At 48.2% G+C, this 23,891-nt stretch overlaps 1 protein-coding gene across 2 annotated transcripts in view; it reads left to right on the top strand.

Annotated features, from left to right (window-relative positions):
• DNAJC11 (DnaJ heat shock protein family (Hsp40) member C11) overlaps nucleotides 1–23,891 on the top strand; it is a 73,938-nt gene that overhangs the window by 37,023 nt on the left and 13,024 nt on the right. For both annotated transcript variants that reach the window (XM_026519941.4, XM_057305177.1), the window contains exons 5-8: nucleotides 19,403–19,531; nucleotides 20,485–20,607; nucleotides 21,667–21,740; nucleotides 23,353–23,542. In XM_026519941.4, the coding sequence (XP_026375726.2) occupies nucleotides 19,403–19,531; nucleotides 20,485–20,607; nucleotides 21,667–21,740; nucleotides 23,353–23,542 (516 nt within the window). The remainder of the gene's footprint in view (nucleotides 1–19,402; nucleotides 19,532–20,484; nucleotides 20,608–21,666; nucleotides 21,741–23,352; nucleotides 23,543–23,891) is intronic.

The following is a 23,891-nucleotide window of genomic DNA, read 5'->3' as shown; positions in this document are numbered from 1 at the left end:
AGATGTTGGCTATGCAGCATTTCAAGGAGAGGTTTTGAGCTGGGTCTTTTATTCCATGTCTGAGGGTTTTGCTTCTCATGATGAGTGGAAGGGTTTGGAATGGAGACAGAGGCGATATCCTCTTTTAAGAAAACCACAGGGGAAGGACATTGCCCATGACCATCAGGCTCAGCACCGAGCTGTCCCAAGGACTGGCAGGCTAGGTATCATTTTTGGTACTGCCGTCTGAAACTCAGACGGGTATTTCTCTCCATTGTTGCCAGTAAGAGTTTGCTAGGCGGGGATTTTCCAGTAGGATGTGTGCACCAAGAACAGGGAAAGAGGTCAGATGGGAAAACTCACAGATTGGAAATATTGACTCTGACACAGTGATGTGGGGCCCAGAGCAAAGCGCTTGACCTGTGTTTAGTTTTCTTGTCTGTACAATGAGGCGGTCTGGGGGTGCCGGGGCGGGGAGGGCGCAGTCGTTTGAGTGTCCGACTCTTGGTTTCGGCTCAGGTTGTGATCTCAGGGTCATGGAATCGGGCTCTGTACTCGGCACAGAGTCTGCTTGTCCCTTTCCCTCCCCCACTCCCCCTCCCCTCACTCACTCTCTCGCTCTCTTTCTTTTTTTCTCTCTCTCAAATAAATAAATAAAATCTTTTTTTTTTTTTTTTTTTTTTTTTTTTTTTTTTAATGAAGCTGTCTGACCTTCCTAACTACCATACCAAGTTGGGAAACTATTTAAAAAATAGAAACTAGGTGTTAATTTACTAGAGGCCAACAAGCCTGCTGAATAAATGCGTAGTGGGACTTGTTCAGTACTCATGAGGTTAAGAACTCAATTCCACCTTTGTGTTTCCTCCAGCACTGCATGGGAAGCGCTTGGTTTGGTCAGGCAGCTCTGGGCCCATGGTGGGTGGGTTTGGATGGGGTCTGGCAGTTGGGATTTCAAAATGGCCCTCTGACAGCACCATCACCATCCCCTGTGGCCTTGGCCCAGTGGTGTTTCAGTGTGCCCAGCTCCCTGTGAGTCTTGGCTTGTGTGAAATGAGCTTGGGAAAGCAGTGTGGGGCTCGGAAATAACGAGCGTGGTCGCGGCTCCAGTGTGCAAGCCCCAGTGGAATGCGTGCAGACACACTCACACACGCGTGTGCCGGAGACAGCGTGGTAGGACTTTCCACTTGGAGTCAGGAGCCCTGCACTGGGATTCAGATTGCACCCTCCCATTCTGGGCCCTGGGTCAGGCCACATCTCCCATCTTAGCTCAGTTTCCCCTTGTGTGAAATGGAAGGTTTGCCACGAAACCCACTGCTTGGGGTCAGAAGACCCCGAAGTCCGTAGTTTAATTGCCTCTGTTTTCCGTCTTCGCTGTGTGAGAGGAAAGTCCTCTGTGTTCCCTGCTGGAACCCCAGGCTCAGGTTGCTGGCGTCCTAGGATCTCCCGGGCCCTCGCATTGAGCAGGTCTGGGAGGGCATCTGCGGGGCACAGACGGCGAGGCTCATCTGCATCCAGAGCGCCGCGGGTCACTGGCGCTCACTGGACGGCCCTGGCCACCCTCCCTCCGTCTGCAGGATCTGTTTCATTGGCTTAATCCATCTGTGTTTCTTGTCTTTTTAAAGACCTAAGATCACACGATAGGGTTGTTCTGTGCCACGTTCGCTTTGTACTGATTCTTTTGGTTCCTTTCTTTGTTAATGCACAAGACTGCTGTCCCTGCAGTGGCAGCCACTCTGGAGTCTGAGGACGACAGATCTCAGGCAGCACTGTCGGACTTTATTACCACCTTCTAATGAACTCGTTCCCATCCTGCGTGAAGCAGAGCGTTAAGTCAGAGACGGTTTGGGAGCCGTCATTGTCTGCCTCTGAGGGCGTAGACTGCCTGCTTTCTGACCCTGTTACCTAACAGTTCAGGGGGCTCTGCGTTATGTCCATTCTCCTTTCGCCGTACAGAGGTTCACATAAACTCCCTGGCCAGACCTCCTTTCTGTTCTAGAAAGGCCCACTTATCGGTTTGTTCCTGCGGTAGCTTAAAAATAGGATTCAGCTTTATCAGGAAAAGAATTTAAATAATGTATCAAGGAACAAATATAACAGTAAAAATATTTTTAAATGCCAAAATGTTTTCATAAAGATGCAGGATTACGTTACTCAATTATTTTTAAAGGGTTTTTAAAAAGCTGTGTTTCGGCTGCCATGGCTCATGTTTGTCGGCATCCGAATGAGCCCGTGGCTATGACTTCAGTCTGTTCGGTGGAAATGGCTCTGATGTCATAAACCGACTCAGCTTTGCTGACAGGAAAATCTACAGAAAAAAAAGCTGTTTGAACCCATATGTTTGTTGCTCTCGATGGCAGGACGGTCCATTGAGCATATGCAGAAACAGCTTCTGGAAGGGAAGAAATTGGGAAGTTGTCCTAGAGGAAGGGACTGAGTCCGAGGAGGCAGAGTCTTTGCAGAAGAGAAGTGCTGGCTGCAGGAGGCCCAGAGGAGGCTGTTCCCCCCCGTCCTGTCAGTGTCACCGCTCAGAATCAAGGTGTCCAGGGGGCGCCTGGGTGGCACAGCGGTTGAGCGTCTGCCTTCGGCTCGGGACGTGATCCCGGAGTTCTGGGATCGAGCCCCGCGTCGGGCTCTTCCTCTGTGAGCCTGCTTCTTCCTCTCCCACTCCCCCTGCTTGTGTTCCCTCTCTCGCTGGCTGTCTCTCTCTCTGTCGAATAAATAAATAAAATCTTAAAAAAAAAAAAAAAAAAAGAATCAAGGTGTCCAAATGAGAGACTGCTGTTTGTGCAGGGGGGGCATGGGGCGGGGGGGGGGGGCGCATCCTTGGGAACTCTGCTAGGTTTGCCCTTTGATCCTCTGTGACCTCGGACAACACAGGTTCCAACTTTGATCTCACCATGAATCTGCGAAGACAGTCTCAAGAGCCACCCTGGGCTCACCAGCTATAAAACAGGCAAACTGTACATTGCCTCTTAATGCAATTGCCTCTTTGGGGGGAATTTTCAGTTAGTAATTGAGAATGCATATGACAGAATTTTCTCACATTATCCTTATGGCCAGGTAAAATATAAGCATGAAAATAATTTAGAACGGAACGTTCCTGGCTGAGTGAACAACTGATTCTACTCAAAGAGGGTTGATGAATGCATCATCTCCACCCTGGTGAGAAGCTTCTCATCATGGGAGAAAGGCTGTCACTTGGCGTGCTCAGAATTTCTATGAATGGTGTGAGTGAAGATGTGTCTGTCGTATTCTCGGGTGACCCAAGGCCACAGGACAAAACCATGATTCTAAAAGATCCCAGTGAACTAGAATGGAAATATGGAACGTGCTAGCTCAGAGAAGGGGAGACGGGGGGAAATGGTGGTCTTTCACTAACTGGGCTTAATATCAGCGACAGTTTAGAATATTTGTGGGTCGGGTGTAGGTAAGGTAACGATGATTCACATACTCACAAGGCAGTTTAAATTGGGTGCCTGTAAGGAGCGAGCCAGGTCCTGTTCCAGGTGGGGGCGTGCGGCAGGGAGTAACAGACAAAACCCTGCCCTCTAGGATCAAGGTTGAGACGTGCGGCAGGGAGTAACAGACAAAACCCTGCCCTCTTGGATCAAGGTTGAGAGAGACAGATAATACACAAGAAACACAATACGTAAATTACATAATATGTTAGAAGGTGATAATGCTATAGCAGGAAGATAGGTCAAGGTAAGGGGGAAGGACTGCAATTTTAAGTAGGATGCTCAGGCCTTATTGAGAAAGTGCATTGGAACAAAGATGAGAGAAGAGTTATCCTTGCGGATATCAGGGAAGAGCCCTGTGGATGGTGGGAGCAGCCGGTTCAAAGGGACATAGTGGGTCCAGTGTGTTCAAGGAATAGCAAAGAGGCCGGTGTGTCTGGAACAGTGGTGGAAGGAATAAGTAGGAGCTCAGGTCAGAGAGGCACGTCTTCCCCTCCCTGTGGAGAAGCCGCAACTGGTCTTAATTTGTGACAGTTGGAGAGAACAGAACTGACAGCACGAAGACGATTTTGGCTTGGTGTAAGGAACAGTGAACAAGGCGGGCTGCTGGGGACTGAAGGACACAGCACTTTTATCCACCATCTCATCCTGAACACAGAGCAGCAAGGACCTACATCTTCCAGGGGGTTGGGGAGATGGGGGGGGTGTTATATAATTAAGATAAAAATAAGTTTTCCAGGCTGTTCAGAGAGTCAGTGTGGGAGTGGATTCCAGGCCAGCAGGTGGTGCTCCCATCCGGGCTGGGTGGAGTTCCTTTGATGACCTCTGGGCAGAGGGTGGCTCTCCCACTCCAGGCTCTGCCTGTGAGTAATGGTGTCATTTGGTGATGTTGGCTCTTCCTGAGGAGGAAACTTTTGACACTTACAGGCACAAGAAGTCTACTGATATTTAAATACGCATATAAGGGGCGCCTGGGTAGTGCAGTCGTTAAGCGTCTGCCTTCGGCTCAGGGCGTGATCCCGGCGATACGAGATCGAGTCCCACATCAGGCTCCTCCACTGGGAGCCTGCTTCTTCCTCTCCCACTCCCCTGCTTGTGTTCCCTCTCTCGCTGGCTGTCTCTCTGTCACATAAATAAATAAATAAGCATATAAGACCTTTTTGAGATTTTTAATCATTTTTAAAGATTTTTATTTATTTGAGAGAGTGCTCGAGCATGAGTGGGGGAGAGGCAGAGGGAGAAGCAGATTCCCCACTGAGCAGGGAACCCGACTCGGGGCTCCATCCCAGGACCCCGAGATCATGACCTGAGTCAAAGGGAGACACTTAACCCACTGAGCCCCCCCAGGCGCAACGAGATTTTAATCGTTTTTAAGGAGACTCTAGTTTTGAAGGCTGAGGTGTGGGGAAATTTTTGTCCGTTTTTTGTGGTTCAAGTAATATGTTTAAGTAGTTTAGAAAGTTGGTTACTAGACTTACTACAAAAACAAGCCGTCTCCCCTCCCCACCCGTCTTTCCAGGCCTGGCTCCTGCCCCCCAACCTGGAGGCGGCACTCTGGTCTCTGAGCTCTTGCTTCGGACACTTCTCTGTATTCCTGAGCTGCGTGTTTACACTGTTCTCTGGTTTTTTCAGTTTTAGCAGCTACGTATTGACCCCCCACCGGTAAAGATAAGGGTGCCGTTCCCCAGCACGCACATGTTTGTCAGGCCACCCAGTGTGGTTATAATCCCCTTTCAGGTTAAGTGAATGTTCACTGAATAAATGCTCGGCTGAGCCAGATGGCGGACCATGACCACCTGACCAATCTATCTTCCTTCCTCCCTTCCCCTTCCCCCTTCCCTTCCCTTCTCTTCCCCTCCCCTACCCTACCCTGATTAATTGATTGATTGGTTGATTTTAGAAAGGGGGGGCAGAGGGAGAGAGAGAATCCCCACTAAGCAGGGAGCCCCCAACAAGAGGCTTTATCTTGCGACCCTGAGATCATGACCTGAGCCGAAATCAAGAGTCAGTCGCTTAACCAACTGAGCGTCCAGGTGCCCCGACCTGATCTTTCTTAAAACCGCTTTTTCCTCCACTGTGTTAGTAACTGTCCTTTGGTTTCTTTGATGAGCTTTCTACAAATCTGACACTGATTCATTTCTGGACTGTCAGGACTGAACGTTCCCCCTCAGTGCCATCGGGCTTGTTAGGTATTCTGTCACTCTCACCCATCCTGGTGGCATCCCCTGGAGCCCCCGTCGTCCTCCCCGCCCCCACTCCAGTCTAGCCCCCACTTTCTGGACTGCTGTACAGCTGGGGCCCCAGAACTTTCCTCCCCATCTTCCCAGGAATGCCTTTCTGTTCACTCAGGCGACACCTGGTTCCCAAGGAGCAGCCACAGGAGGCACTGTCAGGCCCTGAGACGCCTGCAGCGGCACCGCCCTGCCCTCGTGGGCTCCCTTTATCCCTTTCTGTGGAGAAAACCCATCTTCCAATAGCTTCGTTAAAGAAGATCCCTGGAAGGCAAATCTCTTTGTCCCTTTTTCCCCCCATTTTATTGTCTCTTAAAAGAAAAAATAATAACATAAGTACTTACATGTATACATATATTCAAAGAATTAGTAACGTCTGAGCCACAACAGTAATCACAGACACGGGGGAGCTACAGCCTGACCCCGGGACAAGAATGGTGCCCACACCTTGCATCTGCCTTCGTGGCCTCCTCCTGCCCCATCTCCCTGCCAGAGGGAAACGCCGTCCAAAGGGAGTCATCCTTCTATTGGCTTTTAAATTTTGTCACAAACTGGATGTATGCTTAAGTAATCCACTGTTTGGTTTGTATTGTTTTTGAGCTTTATAAAAATGGTACATGCTATAGGTGGTCCTCTGGGACTTGTTTTCTGCCCACGCCTCCTACTGTTCGGACGTCTGTGTGTTTCACAAAGTCGTGACACAGTCACTTCCGTTGCTGTACACCACGATTTATCCATTCTCCTGCGAGTGGGTGTGTAGTTTCCGGGTTTCCGTGGTTATGGACGTTGCTGCTGTGAACGTCCTTGTGCTTGTCTCCTGGTGCGCACGTGTGTGTGAGAGTGTCCACAAGCACCTTGATCTAAAATTGATGGGTCGTGGGATATGCAAATATTCAGCTGTAAGAGATGTTGCCACATTGCTTTCCAGAGGTGAAATGCGGACTTCGCGTAGCTCAGCCTGTCTTGATTGTATCTTTAGACTTAACTAAGTGAAAAGCATGTATCTGCGTACTTTTTACAGTATGTGTATAGATAGATATGCACATGCTAGGAAGTGTGTCTAACTTAGTGTTTAGTTAGAGCTTTATATTTAATGTTAGAAATGGCTGCTTTTTTATCTGTTTTAGACCTAAAAAACAACAGTTTTATATAATCCAACCTACTAATTCTACGGGATATGAAGTTCCAGTTTGGAAGTCATTTTTCCTCTGAACTTGGAAGACCCCATTCCTGTGTCTTCTAGCTTCTGGGACTGGTATTGAGAAGACCCATTCCAGTTCCTGATTCTCGTGTGTGATGTACTTTTCCCCCTTTGGAAACCTGCAGGGTCTTCCTGTCTGGGCTGAGCAGCTGAGTGTGGGAGGCCCGGGTGAGCTGCTCAGTGGAGTCAGGTGCGCGCAGTGACCCCCCACCCGCCCCCCACCCCGCCCCGGCAGGCCGGGTGCCGCAGCCCTGGGGCATTTTCTCACATTCTCTCTTCCTAGCTCTCCTCTCCTGTCCACATTCCTTCCGTTTCACATATTGGACCCTCTGGACTCACCGTCTCACTTGCTAATTTTTTCCTCTCCATTTTGCATATTTTTGGTTTAGTTCTACTTGTTTGAGAGTTTCTTTTTCTAGGTTATTTTCCAGCTTTCCTACCAGTGCGAAAAATCCTGCCGGATTTTTTAATATCCAAGAACTTTCTTCTTCTCAAATCTGTTGATGTTTTTCGAATTCATGGGGAAGTACGAGGTAGGGCTTTGGTTCTTGCGCTGTGTACGTAGATGCCCTGTATTCAAGTCCTGTCTCCGACGCCTCCCAGCTGTGTGGCCTTGAGCAAGCCACGTGGCCTCTGTTCTTGGTGTCATCTGTGAAATGGAGACAGTAACAGGACCTGCCTCATTGTTAATGAAAAGATTAAATGTTATAATACATGTCGAAGACTTAGGAGAGTCCCCAACACTTAGTAAGCATTTGTTCATAAATGCTATTTTTAATGAGTAATGCAATATCTTTTCTTTTTCTGAGGATATTACTTAGACATTTCTTGCTGTTTTCTTTGGCATTTGTATCCTCTGCTTCTTTTTGATCTTTACTTGGTTTTAGACTTCTGTGTTGGAGCTTTTCCTCAAGTGTCTGGGAATCTCTGGCTGGCCGCTCTTGAGGCAGGGAGGCTCAGGGCACGTGCCCTGGGCTTGGCAGGGCTTGTCACTGATGGCCCTAACTCTGGGTGTTTGGATGGAGACTCCACCCCCACACACACACACAAGGGCTAGTGTTGAAAGGCCTTTTCTACTTAGCAGGCGATATTTCTCTGGAGAGGAAACCCCCAGTCTCTCACCTGGCTGCCGGCCGTCTTATTGTCGAGGAGGTGGGAAGTCAGGAGATGACCATTGTGTGTCTCACTCACCTTTGTTTCTAGTACCTGCCCCCCACCCCCAGCTGGACCTGGCACGCCTTCCTTTGATTTCTTCAAAGAGCAAGCCTCTGTGACTTGTCTCCTTAGTGAGCTGGCGACTCCTGAGGTGCCTGGTCCCTCCGGTTCCTGAGCCAGCAGAAGCCTGGTTTCTTTCTCTGCTCAGTGACCACCTCCATTCCTTTCCAGATTCTAAGGCTTGGTTAGCACCTCTTATCGTGTTGCTGTTGTTATGCCTTGAGTGTCACTTTGGGAGGGAAGAGGATTTCAAGATAACAGTCCTGGGGCGCCTGGGTGGCGCAGTCGTTACGTGTCTGCCTTCGGCTCAGGGCGTGATCCTGGCGTTCTGGGATCGAGTCCCACATCGGGCTCCTCGGCTGGGAGCCTGCTTCTTCCTCTCCCTCTCCCCTGCTATGTTCCCTCTCTCGCTGGCCGTCTCTCTGTCACATAAATAAATAAAATCTTTAAAAAAAAAAAAAAGATAACAGTCCTATTGGTTTAACCAAAAACCTAAATTTATTTATAATTGCACTGGAAGACTTTTACTTGTCCATAATCATTGAGATAGAGGACAAAAGAAAGTGGCCACAACTCCGTCAAGTGCAGCTTCTTCAGTTAAAAGACTGGGGCGGGGTTGTGGGGCAGGGGGAGGCTCCTGGGTGTCTCAGTCGGTTAACTGTCTGACTTGATTTTGGCTCAGGTCGTGATCTCAGGGATGTGAGATCAAGTTGCATGTCAGGCTCTCCGTGCTCAGTGCAGAGTCTGCTTGAGATTTTCTCTCTCCCTCTGCCCCTCCTCTCTCTCTCTTTCTCTCTCAAACAAACAAAATCTTTAAAAGACTGTCGAGGTGGAGAGCAGACCTGGGGTCACCAGGGTTTGGGTGGACAGGAGGAGGGAGAGTGGAGGAGGCGGGTGTGGCTGTAAGCGGCAGCACACGGATCCGTGTGGTGGTGCAGATGTTCTGTGTGTTGACTGTGGTGCTGGATGCATGAACCCAAGCAGGCGATCAGATTACGTGCCACAAATGAAAAAATAAATAAAACTGAGGAAATCTGGGGCGCCTGGGTAGCGCAGTCGTTAAAGCGTCTGCCTTTGGCTCAGGGCGTGATCCCGGCGTTCCGGGATCGAGTCCCACATCAGGCTCCTCCGCTAGGAGCCTGCTTCTTCCTCTCCCACTCCCCCTGCTGTGTTCCCTCTCTCGCTGGCTGTCTCTCTGTCGAATAAATAAATAAAATCTTAAAAAAAAAAAAAAAAACTGAGGAAATCTGAGCAAGAAGATTGGATTGCATTGATGTCAGTATCCTGGTTATGATATTGTACTATAGTTTTTGCAAGATGTAGCCATTGGAAGAAATGTGATGCATTGGATCTCTTCTTATTTCTTACAACTGCATATGAATCTACAATTATCTCGATAAAATTTTCAGTTAAAAAAAAAAGGAGTTCATGGTTGCCAAAACCAGTAGGTTAATTCCACGACAACTTTTGTTTATTAAAAGTGCAGATTCTTGGAGCGCCTGGGTGGCTCAGTCAGTTAAGTGTCTGCCTTCAGGCCCAGGTCATGATCTCGGGGTCGTGGGGCTTCACGTTGGACTCTCTGCTCAGCCGGGAGTGTGCCTCTCCCTCTGCCCCTTCCCCCACTCGTGCTCGCCGCACACACGCTGTCTTTCAAATATATAAATAAATTTTTTTTTAAAAGTGCAGATTCTCAGGGCAGCTGAAGAGGAGTCTGTCAGGCTGCTACCTGGGAATGTGTATTTGAACAGGCTCCCGAGGAAATTCAGATGGCAGCTGGATTGGAACCACTGCAGTTCCTAGTTCCTAGTTTCCTGCTGCAGTGGTCTGCAGGTGAGAGTCAAACGCTATCTGTTCGACGGTGCTTATTTTTATGTAATGGTTAAAGAAAAAAGGGTTGACTTATGAATGGTTCATTGGGGGGTCCAGGAAGATGGTGATCCAGTGGGGTTGTCGTTTAGAGGTTGGAATAGATGCTTAAAAGGGGATCCCTCCAGCTACTTCCTCTAGTGTTTAGCTCCTTAAACCTTTGAATCTTACCAGTTGGTGATTTTTATTGAGGAGCTCAAAACCGGAGACACTAAGTAAATCATATTCGCTTGACAAGTTGTGTTACATTGTTATTACTGTTACCTGGTTGGTTGAAGATAGTTTGAAACCGTGGGATGTGTTCCCGGTGGAGTCCAGGTACTTCTAGTCCGGGCGGCAGAAACTGCCCGGGGTGATAGATTGACTCTTCCAGCTTCCAAGCAAGTCACAAAGGTCTTAGTTGGGAATCTGTAGCTGTTGTGTGTCCTGCTGGCCATTTTTCAGTAGTCTCACAGTTGTATGTAGAGGATTCATAACTGTCCTCGTCGTCTTTTTCTACGCTGGTGGCAGAGTTAAGTACGAGGGTCAGCCAACTGTGGCCTGCTGTCTAGTTTCCTTCAGCCCATGGGCTAAGAATCGTTTTTATTACATCTTAAATGGTTTTTAAGAAATCAAAGAATAATTTGTGGGGCACCTGGGTGGCACAGCAGTTAAGCGTCTGCCTTCGGCTCAGGGCGTGATCCCGGCATCGAGCCCCACATCAGGCTCTTCCACTGTGAGCTTACTTCTTCCTCTCCCACTCCCCCTGCTTGTGTTCCCTCTCTCGCTGGCTCTCTCTCTGTCGAATAAATAAATAAAATCTTCAAAAAAAAAAAAAAAAGAAATCAAAGAATAATTTGTGGCACATAAAAATGATACGAAACTCAAATTTCAACGTTCTCAAATAAAGTTTTGTTGGAACACAGCAGTGCTCATTCATTTACCTATTACCTGTGGCTCTTTGGTGCTTCCAGTAACAACACAGACTTCAGTAGTTTCAACCGGAGTGGCCCACAGAGCCTAGAATACTATCTGACCCTTGACAGAAAAAGTTTGGTGACCTGCTCTACTAAAAAATAAGGTGAAATGTGCAAGTATTTTCCATTGTAAACTTTTTATTTGAAAAAATGTGTTTTAATGACAGTTTAATAATAAAAGAACACAAGCCTGCGTACATTCAATTAAAAGTTGTTGGGAAAGCTCTGGCTCATTAATTTATCCCACATTAGATTTATTTTATCTTTTTATCTTTTTCTTTATCTTTTTGATCTTCTGTGAGAATTCAGATCTGACTTTAATTCCCCAGCGTTGGGACTTCTCATATAAAAGTATATTGCCTTGAAAGTTTTTGAAAGTGAGTTGTTAAGTTGCAGCCAAACGCCTGGTTAGCACGTAGAGAAGAAAGCTGTCCGGTTCTGGAGCTGTGACCAGTCCATTTTCAAAAGGTTATTTCCTTGAAATGGAAGAACAGCAGAAGGCAGGCATCCAAACCACTCCCTAAAATATTAAAAGCCATGTCCTTGTGAACTCACAGTGACGTGATCACTCATCTCTGGGACAGTCCGTTTCACCAGCTGGCACTGGGCCTACCGTTCCGTGCGGCGGCCCCCGTGACCTTTCAGGCTTAGTCCTTTTCCATCGACCTGGGTCAGCACCAAAGGCTCTCGAGTCTCAGAAGTCACTGGCTCGCCGGAGTACTTGCTTATTTTGGCCTTGTTTAAAGATACAACAAAATGGTTGAAAAGTGGTGACGTGAGCAATATTTTTTAACTTCTAAAGGCTGTTCTCCCCACTGGTGAGTCCGTTGATCGTCAGGGGGGAGTTAATACAAATACCTATCATTTTAAAAGTTTTCTTTGGGAAAGGAAATAAAACCACATTTAACATCATTCTGGAAGTTTTATGCCAACGCAATTAGACAAATAATAAAAAAAGATGTAAATATTGAAAGGGCTATAATTTTCGGTGTAGGATATGATTGCCTGTCCTTAGAGAAGCAGCCGAAAACTCTGAGGACTAACAAGCTGAATGTGGCAGCCAGTTATGAAACCCACATACCTAAAACAGCGGTTTCTGCCGGTCCTGCATCAGCACCTTGCGGATTACAGCATAGCCTCTGCTGCCTGCTCTGCCCGCCTCCCTCCTTCCCCCAACACGGCAGCCAGAGTGAGCCTGCAAAATCTCAGGTCGGACCAGGTCGTCCTGCTTGAAGAGCTCGAAGGCAGGCATCTTTCATTGTGAGCAGCATCCTCACGGTGGCCTGAAGATGGGGTGACCGTTGCGCATCTTCCAGACCAGGACATTTGGGGGAATGTGGTGGTAAGGGAAATGTGGAGGAGGGAAAATGGATGCTTAAAATAATTAAAATTTTGTGGTTTTCTGAAATGTTTATCGACCGGGGCGTCTGGGTGGCTCAGTCAGTTAAGTATCTGCCTTTGGTTCAGGTCACGATCCGAAGGTCCTGGGATCGAGCCCCACGTCGAGCTCTCTGCTTGGCGAGGAGCCTGCTTCTCCCTCTCCCTCTGCCTGCTTGTGCGAGCACGCTGTCTCTCTCTCTCAAATAAATAAATAAAATATTTTTTAAAAAGCAAATAAATAGAGGCGCCTGGGTGGCTCAGTCAGTTAAGCATCTGCCTTCGGCTCAGGTCATGATCCCTGGATCCTGGGATTGAGCCCCACATCAGACTCCCCACTCAGCAAGGAATCTGCTTCTCCCCCTGCTTATGGGCTCACTCTCTCTTTCTCTCAGTCTGAAGTAAATAAAAATTTTTTAAAAATAATTAATTAATTAATTAAAAATGTTTATTGACCACTGGTTTTCTTACATTGGAGAACCTATAAAATGGTTTATTCAAAAACTATTTCAAAAATATTTCCTTTAGGGGCGCCTGGGTGGCTCAGTCGTTAGGCGTCTGCCTTCGGCTCAGGGCGTGACCCCGGCATTCTGGGATCAAGCCCCACATCAGGCTCCTCCGCTGGGAGCCTGCTCCTTCCTCTCCCACTCCCCCTGCTTGTGTTCCCTCTCTCGCTGGCTGTCTCTCTCTGTCAAATAAATAAATAAAATCTTTTTAAAAAAATATTTCCTTTAAAACGTGTACCTATGCATATTAAAGCAAATTTTAAAAATTATATTGATTATGTGAACATTAAAAGTAGCAGAATCAGGGGTGCCGGGCTGGCTCAGTCGGTAGAGCATGCAACTCTTGATCTCGGGGTTGTGAGTTCAAGCCCCACGTTGGGCATAGAGCCTACAGAAAGAAAAGAGAGAAAGAGGAAGGAAGGAAGGAAGGAAGGAAGGAAGGAAGGGAGGAAGGAAGGAAAAAGGGGGGGAAAGGAAGGAGGGGGAAGGAAGGAGAATTATTTTTGGCATACATTCAGATACCTTTAATCAGTTTATCAGCTATATTTGTCTCTGATATTCTGTGTTCTGGTTATGCACAACCAACCACACCAAAACTTAGTGGCACGAATAATTTGATTTTCTCTCGTGGTCCTCTGGGTTGACCAGACTCAGCTGGATGGTTCTGCTGGGGGTCTCCTTATGCAGGTGTATTCCAATGGTAGCTGGGTCGTGTTGAATATGGCATTTGCACTCTGTGCCTCCCATGTGGCTTTCCCCACCCCACCCCCGGCTGGCTTGGCCTTCCTCGGAACATAGTGGTCGCAGGGGATATGGATTGTTCTGTTAGCTGGCTTCCCCAGAAAGCACCTCCAGAAGCCTAGAAGAAAGCTGTAAGGAGGGGCCCCTGGGTGGCGCAGTCCTTAAAGCGTCTGCCTTCGGCTCAGGGCGTGATCCCGGCATACCGGGATCGAGTCCCACGTCGGGCTCCTTCGCTATGAGCCTGCTTCTTCCTCTCCCACTCCCCCTGCTGTGTTCCCTCTCTTGCTGGCTGTCTCTCTGTCACATAAATAAATAAAATCTTTAAAAAAAAAAAAAAAAAGAAAGAAAGCTGTAAGGTTTCCTGTGACCTAGCTCTGAAGACTGCACGGGTCACACCCACTGCAATCTGTTGGACAGGAGCAAGTCACCAGTCCTGCGCAGAGTCAAGGAGAGGGCTCTCTGCAAGGGTCAGAAGCCAGCAAGCAGGGCTCACGGCAGGGGGGCCTTCTCTGGATCCTCGCCCCGCACTGTGGCACTGCTGTTTTCCCAGACCATGTACCTTCACTGTGGTTGTTTTTCTTCTGTAACATGGCCTACCATCTTTCTTTTTTTTTTTTTAAGATTTTATTTATTTATTTGAGAGAGAGAGCACAAGTGAGGCAAGGGGCAGAGGGAAAGTCAGGCTCTCCCCCGAGCAGGGAGCCTGATGCAGGACTCGATCCCGGGACTCTGGGACCATGACCCAAGCCAAAGGCAGGCGCTCAACCAACAAGCCACCTAGGCACCCCCATTGTCTACCATCCTAATACATTTGTATTCAGTAAGTTTGAAATTTTTAACATATTTGATTCTTTTCTGTATACTATAGTATTCTTAATTGAGAAAATACTCTCAATTCTAAATTTCATCTTTGTGGAACATACACTTTGGCCCAAGTATTTTCATAGGGTATTGTCTTTTTGCCTCCATTCAGAATATTTTTGACACATTTTTTTTATAAATTGTCTGTATTTATGATCTTTTGAATGCTTCATCAGATTTACATCCCAGCCACAAAACTGCAGGCAGGCCTTTTCAATTTCATTCCATTCCAAGATAGAATATAAATTTAACTAAAGATCACAGTTCCACAAAAAAAAAACATTTTTTTTTTAAAGATTTTATTTATTTATTTGACAGAGATAGAAACAGCCAGCGAGAGAGGGAACACAACCATGGGGAGTGGGAGAAGAAGAAGCAGGCTCCCAGCGGAGGAGCCTGATGCGGGGCTCAATCCCAGAACGCCGGGATCACGCCCTGAGCCGAAGGCAGACGCTTAATGACTGAGCCACCCAGGCGCCCCTCCACCAAAAAATTCTTACCAAAAATTGAGATATTCCCAAATACTACTGTGGAATTTCAAAGTGAAATAAACTGTTTGAGCTCTTATTTTATTTGTTGTTTGTCCTTCCTCAAGAGCTCAATTTCAGAGTTACACACTTTATATTCAGTGATTGAAATTTCTTAAATATTTTAAAAGCTACAAGGTTTATTGTGCCATTTTTAAAAGGAGTTCTTTAAAGGCTCAGACATTCGTGACACTGACATGATGCAGATTTTTTTCTACTTTGGGGTGCCTGGGTGGCTCAGTCTAAGCATCTAACTCTTGATCTCAGCTCAGGTCTTGATCTCAGGGTCATGAGTTCAAGTCCCACACTGGGCTCTATGCCCAGCATGGAGCCTACTTTTTAAAAAAAGGAAAAGAATCAGCTTCACAAAAAATTATTATTTTTCTGAATACACAAAAATATTTGTACATTTTGACAAGTTAATTTTCCCTAGGTGGAATATCACAGCTTGTTTTGACACAGTTATGCACCTGTGTGCACTGTAACTAATTCTAGAGCTATTTCTGCTCTATAGGTTTCTTACTTTATTTTTTTTTTAAGATTTTTTTTTATTTATTTACAGAGAGAGAGACAGCCAGTAAGAGAGAGGGAACACAAGCAGGGGGAGTGGGAGAGGAAGAAGCAGACTCCCATCAGAAGAGCCTGATGTGGGGCTCGATCCCAGGACTCCGGGATCACGCCCTGAGCCGAAGGCAGACGTTTAACGACTGAGCCACCCAGGCGCCCCAGGTTTCTTACTTTAAAGACCCTTTTACCATAACATGTATCTTTACCAAAATTGGCATTTGAGTATTACCATGGTGGAAACTTTTTGGCTTGAGTTTACAGTAACATTTTCTTCTAGGGTTCCCACCTAATTCCAGCATGGAGGATGGGGGCAGCATGCAACCAGCAAGAAGTCAACTCAGTTCTAGGGGCACTTGGGTGGCTCAGTCGGTTGAGCATCTGACTCTTGATTTCAGCTCAGGCCTTGATCTCAGGGTCAAGAGTTAAAGCCCCACGTTGGGCTCCACACGGGGTGTGGAACCTACTTAAAAAAATAAAAAATTCAATTCAGTTCTGACACCATCTACCTGGAGACAGCATCTGATTCCACAGGTTAAGCGTTCAGTCCTACATAACTGCAGCCACCCCGCACCGCAGATGCCAGTCACAGGGTTTCTGACTGAGGGCTGTAGATCCCAACACCCTCCTTCTTAGCTTCTCGTAATTCACTGGAGGAGCTTGCAGAACTCAGGGAAAGCATGTTTATGAATCAGCAGCCAGGTGGAAGTATGCAGAGCAGAGTCTGGGGAGCGGGTACAGGACTTGAGTGCCCTCTCCGGACACCCTGCTCTCCCTGCACCACCGCCGTGCCCACCAGCCCTGAAGGTCTCCGAACCCGGTCCTTCTGGATTTTTATGGAGGCTTCATCGCATAGTCAGATTGACTAAGTCATTGGCCATTGGCTGTTTCAACCTCTGGCTCCTCTTCCTTCCCTGGAGGCTGGGGCTAGAACTGGAACTTTCCAGCCATCTAATCACTTGGTTGTTGCTCCTGGCATCCAGGCCCTGGCCCTGGGGTGGAGGAGACTAAAAGCCACCTTCATTAACATAACAGAAGACACATTTATCACCCTTATCACCAGAAATTTCATGGGTTTTAGGAGCTGTGAGCCAGAAACCCTGTGTATGAAGACCAAATACAAATACGAAATACGGATTTGGTCACCTGAATGACCAAATATATATTTCTTATAAATCACAATATTGCACTTTATAATTCATATCAAGCCATTACTAAGATTACCTGATTTTCTGTTTGAAGCATCAGGTTAGCACAGACATAAAATTGGCATCGTTAGCAGCTGTGAGGTTCTTTTGCTAATAGAACGAACATATAAATAGCTATTGCTTTATCGTTCATGTGTGCAGTACAAACCTTAGAATGATGAAAATGAGTGAAATGAACAGAGAGGAACGACCGTCTGATGCACAGTTACCTGTAAATCCCTGCTGCTACACGTCACTTCAGGCGTGGTCTTTAAAGAAGAGCAGCTCACTTTAAAGACTTGATTTTCATGGGGTCTGCATTAGTGCTATGGATGAATGATCGGCACTGAAAAACATTTCATACAAGTTACAGATTCATCAGCTTTCTGAGAAAATGGAAATTGAGTGCTTATTTTCGTTGTTTTTTAAACATACACTATGTTTAATTTTATTGCTGCCTGAAGAATTTATCAAAAAAGGAAGTATTACCCAAAAAAACAAACGCCCTACAGATTTACATCACGAGTTGCAGATTTGGCCCACTGCCAGTTTCTATGTGACTTACAAACTAAGAATGCTTTTTATGTTTTTTTAATGGTAAAAAAAAAAATCGAAAGGGGGCGCCTGTGTGGCTCAGTGGGTTAAGCGTCCAACTTCATTTCAGCTCAGGTCTTGATCTCAGGGTCATGAGTTCAAGACCCCCATTGGGCTCCACGCTGGAGCTTTTTTTGTTTGTTTGTTTTAAAGAAGAAGAACAAAAAGAAAAGTAATATTTTGAAACATGAATGTATGAAATTCAGATTTTAGTATGAATAAAGAGTTTTACTGGAACTAGAACATAGCCAGGGTCAGTCCCTTGCTGGGTAGTTAGTCTGCTTTCCCTTCCAACAGCAGAGTTGAATTGCAACAGAGACCATAGGACCCACCACACCCAAAATAGTTACTGTGACCTTCACGGAAAGTATGCCACCTCCTGATGATATCGTTCAGTAGAAGAAAAGCACTGGCAAGAGCGTTGGACTGCTCTCTACTACCTTCTGCAGGACTGGCCCGCCTCTGTTCCCACCCATGTTCATATGCACCTGCAGGTTCCCGTGCACATGGCTGCCCACGGCTTCATGTATGTCACGGGCCAAGGCCCGGGCCACCTGCCTGCTGTTGCAGACAGGCAGCAGCATCTCCTCCTTCTCACACCAGCTGGGCTGGGAGGAGGTGACTGCCCGGCCACCACACCAGCAAGCGTCTGGGGTGGTCTGAGGGTGGAAGGGTGCTCAAATTTCGCCTGGGAAGAGAAGAGAGAAGCAGTGGCCCCCACACACCGCTAGACGGGATGGTGTCGGAGGCTAGAGGGACCGAGCGAAGGCCTACGCACCAACCCCAGTCTGGCTTGTTAGTTTAAGGCAGCTATTGACGATGATGGTGGTACTTGGTTTAAAAATGAAAATCTGGGGTAATTGCTAAACCCGCCGAAACAGCAGGGTTCAACTCAAAATCTCCTGGATAACCCCCTGCCCCGCACCCCCCCGCCATAACGTCAGCGCACAACCACCCACAGCCTCCTCGTCAGCCTTGTGCGCCCTGCTCCAGCCCTACTCCCTGGTTTCCCACTCACGTCTTTGTTCGCGTGTCCCCTTCTCAGGGAGAAAAACACATGCTCCCATGCTGCTTTTGGAGCGATAGAAATGTTCGGTGTCGTGATTGTGGAGGTTGGTTTCCCGAGTCCACGTGTCTGTCAGGACTCACCGAAATTTGCACGTTAGGTGGGCGCAGTTTGCGTTATTATATGTAAATTCAGCCTGAATACGGTTTTTTAAAATGGGCTGCAGGGAACTGAATAAAAATGTGTATGTGGTCATGTTTTTATATGTGGGATTAAGATATATGCTCATTTGAAAAATCTTATGATAAGAAAATAATAAACATTGATTTTCCAAGTATGGAGCATTTTATATCAGTCAGCAAATTTTAGCTTCACATTTCTCAAGAGAATATAGTGTTCGTTTCTCATAGCTTAATCCTCAAATTAATTTTAGAAGGTGAAACAATTTTTCAATCTTCCATTCATTCATAATTGATTTTGTTTGCACTTTTTTTTTTTTTAAGATTTTATTTATTTATTTGACAGAGAGCGAGAGCATAAGCAGGGGAGTGGCAGGCAGAGGGAGAGGGAGAAGCAGACTTCCGCTGAGCAAGGAGCCCAGCACAGGGCTCCGTGCCAGGACCCTGGGATCATGACCTGAGCCAAAGGCAGCTGCTTAACCATCTGAGCCACGCAGGCGCCCGGCACCTGGCACTTCTTTATCTTTGAAGTTATGTTTATGTATAAAGAGTTTTAAGGTAGTTTTGTGACGTGAGAGTGTTTAGAATCAAACATTAAAATGTTTAATTCATGTGGCTCGTGTCTAGGTGGTTTCTGCATTCAGGGGTTAAATCTGGAGGTGATCTATTTAGAGCCATGAAGTCGGTCCTGTCTGGGCTCTAAAAATCAAATTACATGGGCCTTTTTTCTTTTCCTAACGCTTGTCTTGTTTGCCTGCTGACGTGACTGGTGTTGTGACCCCAGCAGTCAGTGACGCTCTGCTGCTGTTTGGTGTGAACTGTGACATTCATGCTCCGTGGGCTTCGTGGGGGAGTCCTGCCCACATCCAGTGAACCGCCGGCTGCCAGAGTGTAGATGGTCTTTCATTCCACAAATACCACCCCTGCTGCTGACTGCTTGTTTTTCTGCCCCAGGGGACCATCAGTGTTGGCATCGATGCCACTGACCTTTTTGATCGCTACGAAGAGGAGTACGAAGATGTGTCCGGAAGTGGCTTTCCGCAGATTGAAATCAACAAGATGCACATATCCCAGTCCATTGAGGTAAAGCCCGGACGCCCCCCCACCCCGCGTGCGGTGAGCTCGGGTTAAGGAGGCGCAGCGCACCGAGCAGCTGTGGTTTTTCTCATCTTTATTTATGAAAGGATGCAGTTAGCCACTTAAAAAAAAAAGAGTTCCAGGCCCAACCTTGTTTGTTACTGCTTTGCTGACTTGTTCGCAGCATGAGTGCCAGGGGGCACTTAGCTTCCAAGGTCACAGGGCTCCCCCAGCAGAAGTGCAAGTGGTGTGGGAGAAGCAGAGGTCAAGGTCAGGAGGGTCTAGGGTGAGAAAGCAGACCTCCACTGGTGATTCCAAGAACGAGTCTTAGTTTTAAGGCACACTCTGTCATGTGCAGAAAGCACAATATTCAGCTGACCCCAGGGTCACTAAAATGTCATCTTTCTGCCCACAGTTTGAAGGTAGCACTGGCGGGCAGGTCTGCTGAGGCTTACAGTAGGTCTCTACCTCCTCAACTCCGTTTATTCTCAAGTGCGTCCACCCAGATGAAGTCCTAACTCTGGGAAACTTGCCCATCTGGCGGAGCTTCCAGGGTTGGCTAGTAGGGCCACGGATTCAGTCCCTTCCCCAGTGCTGGTGGCAAACACGGACTAGAGAGTCCCAGACATCCCACAGTGGGAGGGAAGGCACATAATGAAGTCTCTGTGCCATCAGATGCTATCAGTACCCTAAGAACCAGCATTTAGCCCTGTCTTTCCCCTGGTTTTTTGAAATTTTCCCAGCAAAGCTTTTGCAAAACATTACCTTGGTGGCCGCATGCCGTTCAGATGGCAAAGTGGGAGAGAAGTGAACCAGTTGAGGTCATCGTGCATCCCTAGCCCCTGGAGTCGTGGTCACCTGCACCTTTGGCCGTGCACTGGAAGTGTATTCATTAGGCTGCTGTCCTTGTGCTCCCTAGTGCTTTGACTCATTCCTTACCAGCAAATATCATTTCCTAGGCACCCTTGACAACTACAGACACAGCCATCCTCTCCGGAAGCCTCTCAACCCAGAATGGGAATGGAGGGGGTTCCATTAACTTCGCGCTTAGACGAGTCACTTCCGCAAAGGGATGGGGAGAGGTAAGAATGCTGACGGGCAGAGTCATGTTATCCACTGCAAAGCTTTATTTCTGAACATTTACACTCTAAAAGCCAACCCCCAAAAAGACCTAGGTTGGCCACATCATTGTACAACAGGGTACCAGATGTCAAACTCGCATGAGGTGACTGTCCCCAAGAGAAAAACATGTCTCATAGCAGAGACAGAATCCCCCGTCTGCTGGACAGCTCAGAGGTACACTGGAGCAGCTTAGAGAAACGCAACCGCGAGAAACTCCGCATCTTTATTCCCCTTCAGCCGAAACCTGTAGGCTCCTCCCTTTTCCTGCCCAGCTCGGGAGGCAGGCACATGTCAGTGCTCTGGTCCGCTGATCGGCGGCCATCGAACAGCCAGCTCTGCTGAGCAAATTGAACTGCGTCAAGTTAACATTGAAGAGTTGCCTCGAAAGTCACCCAGACTAGTAAATGAGGCAGCCAGAACTGGCTGGACTTCCAAGGCTGAGTGTAGGACTGCTGATGGTTACTCCAGACCCCCGAGGACCATCTCCAGTCACCTGCGAGAGCCACGGGCGATGAAGCAGAGCAGAACGAGAACGTGAAGTCGGCGCTGCGGCGGGGGGGGGGGCTCAGCAGGCGGCTCTGCAGATGGCCGGGCACAGGAAGCCGGTCTCCTCTTCTGACCTGAGCAAGCGAGACCATCGGAGGCCAGCAGTGTTTTCTTTGGAGGGGCTCCTTTCTGAAACATGCCTCCTTGAAAACAGCCTCCTTTGGATCTGTGGGAACAGTCCTCCATTTGGTGCAGGTTAGGATGAGGTCTTAAGAATCTTTAAGGGGCGCCCGGGTGGCTCAGTCGGTTAAGCGTCTGACTCTTGATCTCAGCTCTGGTCTTGATCTCAGGGTCCGTGAGTTCAAGCCTCATGTTGGGCTCCAGAATCTTCCAGCCCCTACTTTCAGAGCCCTGGCAAGGGCCAGTGGCTTTGAATTAAAAGAAGGAATTATAGCCAGAGGTGCTTCCCTGAGACACGGGTTGCTTCTGTGAGAGTAAACACCACTAACACTCTCTTTTTCTCTTTTGAACAGTTAGAATTTGGAGCCGGGGATCTGCAGGGACCTTTATTTGGTCTGAAGCTGTTCCGTAATCTCACCCCAAGATGGTAAATATAGAGAAATCCTCTTTGATGGTCTTTGTGGATTTAGCAGACTAGAACTTGTGTATTCTTTTTGTCAAGGTCACCTGGAGTTACCATTTCTGTCCTACAAGGTCACCAGGGGCAGACCCTGCGGCGCTGGCAGAGAGCCGAGGCAGGGTGCATGTGGCGCAGACTCTGGACTGGTGGGTGTGGGGAGGGGTCGTCTGCTGCCTGTCGCTGCCCTGGGCCCGGCTTCTGATCTGTGGTGCACAGTCTCCTCCTTTGTGGGGCTGAGGCTCCTGCCTGCTCACCGGGGGCTGTGAGAGCCAGGAGAGACTGGAGAGAAAGCACCTTCACAGGCAAGCTGGTTAGTGGCCTAAAATATTGATGAACTTGTGGATCCTTTCTTTGTCCCCGAGAATGTGTTTCAAGTTCTGGAAAGGGTCTGTATTGAACCGGGAGGCACTTGAGAGACTCCCTGGTCGTCAGCAAGATGCACAGACACTGGAGAGTTATATTGAACCTCTTGCTGATCTCTCCTCTCTCTCTCAAATCGGTCTCTCTCTAGGACATGCTGGATAAAAAGACTAAGTCTTCTTACTTTAATTAAACAAGAATCTCAGTCCTTATATTTTGATTCTTTTCAGTGCCACTGTCTTGAAATTCTAGGGTGACTTTGGCCTCTCCCCTCCCCGCTTGCCTCCCCTGAACCCACTGTGGCTGAAGCAGAAAATCGCAGCTGGCACCCCATGTGACTTGAGAGAAATGAGGGAACATTTGGGTTGGAGGCCCTGTGGAGAGGAGTAAATTCTTAATTCACGGAGCGCTGCTGGAGGTTTGCAAGAGCAAGACGATCAGAGCCCTCATATTTGTTATTATTTAGTGGCAAAGTGATAGCTCTAGAGCTTAGGAAAGAGAAAAAGAAGCCAGCCTTCGGCAGTCTGGGGAATGTTGGGCTGTTGGCTCACCTTTTAACGCTTTGGGTAAAGTGGTGTGAATTCCTTTGCCTTTGAAATGAAATACCCCTTTTTAACCAGAAGATGGGGCTGACTCCCTTGGAAACAAACTTCAGATGCCTTTCCCGGCAAGCGGTTTACCGTACTAGCTTTCCAAGCTCTCGACCGTGGGTGGACACCAGAATCACAGGCGGTCCTGGAAGAATCTACTGATGCCCGGAGCCCTGCCTGGAAACTCTGACTTAATTGGTCGGGGTGGTCTCTGGGTCAGGGGTCCTCCCACGTGGCTGCACATTAGAATCACCTGGCAAGCTTTTAACCCTCCAAGCCGGTATGGGACGGCAGGGCGCGGGATCAGCGGGGTGATTCCAGTGTGCAGCCTTTGCCCCACCCCGAGGTGATTCTGACCTGTAGTAGGGTTGGACCTGGTGGTTTTCGGTAGAATGGGAGGTGGTGGGCCACGCACATCAGCAGGGAGGGTTACTGGGAACATTGCAGCAAGGCACCCTCTCGTTCCCTCTCAAGGAGAGAGGCTCAGTGTCCTGTCTTCCTGGTGGGGCGCCGGCTCGGGGATTCATGGAAGGCAGAGTGAGCTGGGTCTTAGCCTGACAGAGAGGAAAGGGCCAAGAACAGCTGAGAACCGGGTGTCATCCAGGACCCCTTTCTGTGTGTCCCCCTAGCTTTGTGACGACAAACTGTGCTCTGCAGTTTTCATCCCGTGGAATCCGGCCTGGCCTCACCACTGTCCTAGCCCGGAACCTGGACAAGAACACGGTGGGCTACCTGCAGTGGCGGTGGGGTATCCAGTCGGCCATGAACACGAGCATCGTCCGGGACACCAAAACCAGCCACTTCACTGTGGCCCTGCAGGTGAGGACAGAGCTGCTCCCTCGTGTGCCCGAGGGGCCGGTTTTGTGCACGCACACTCAGGGGCGTTGAGTGTGCACGCACACCAGCGTAGCTGTGTTCCCGTCGTCCTAAAGCAGAGCGCCCCGTTCACGTCTAGCAGAGGCCCACAGGATCAGGGTGCGAGAGAGCCCAGGCTGGTAAGCGACCCCAGAGCAGAGTCGTGCGCTCAGGTGCCGCTGCGGTGGGCAGGGACACGGCACGAGGGACCCCCCACCTCAAAAGGCAGCTGCCCTCAGCACCCGCACCTGCCGCTGTGTAAGAATCAGGCTCCCGACCACAGAATGTTTGTTTTCATGAGAAGTCAGGAAAC

Source organism: Ursus arctos, unplaced genomic scaffold (assembly GCF_023065955.2).
Source record: "Ursus arctos isolate Adak ecotype North America unplaced genomic scaffold, UrsArc2.0 scaffold_32, whole genome shotgun sequence".
Classification (NCBI taxonomy): Eukaryota; Metazoa; Chordata; class Mammalia; order Carnivora; family Ursidae; genus Ursus; species Ursus arctos.
Note: the sequence above shows the minus strand (reverse complement) of the source record. Positions and strands in the feature narration are given on the sequence as shown.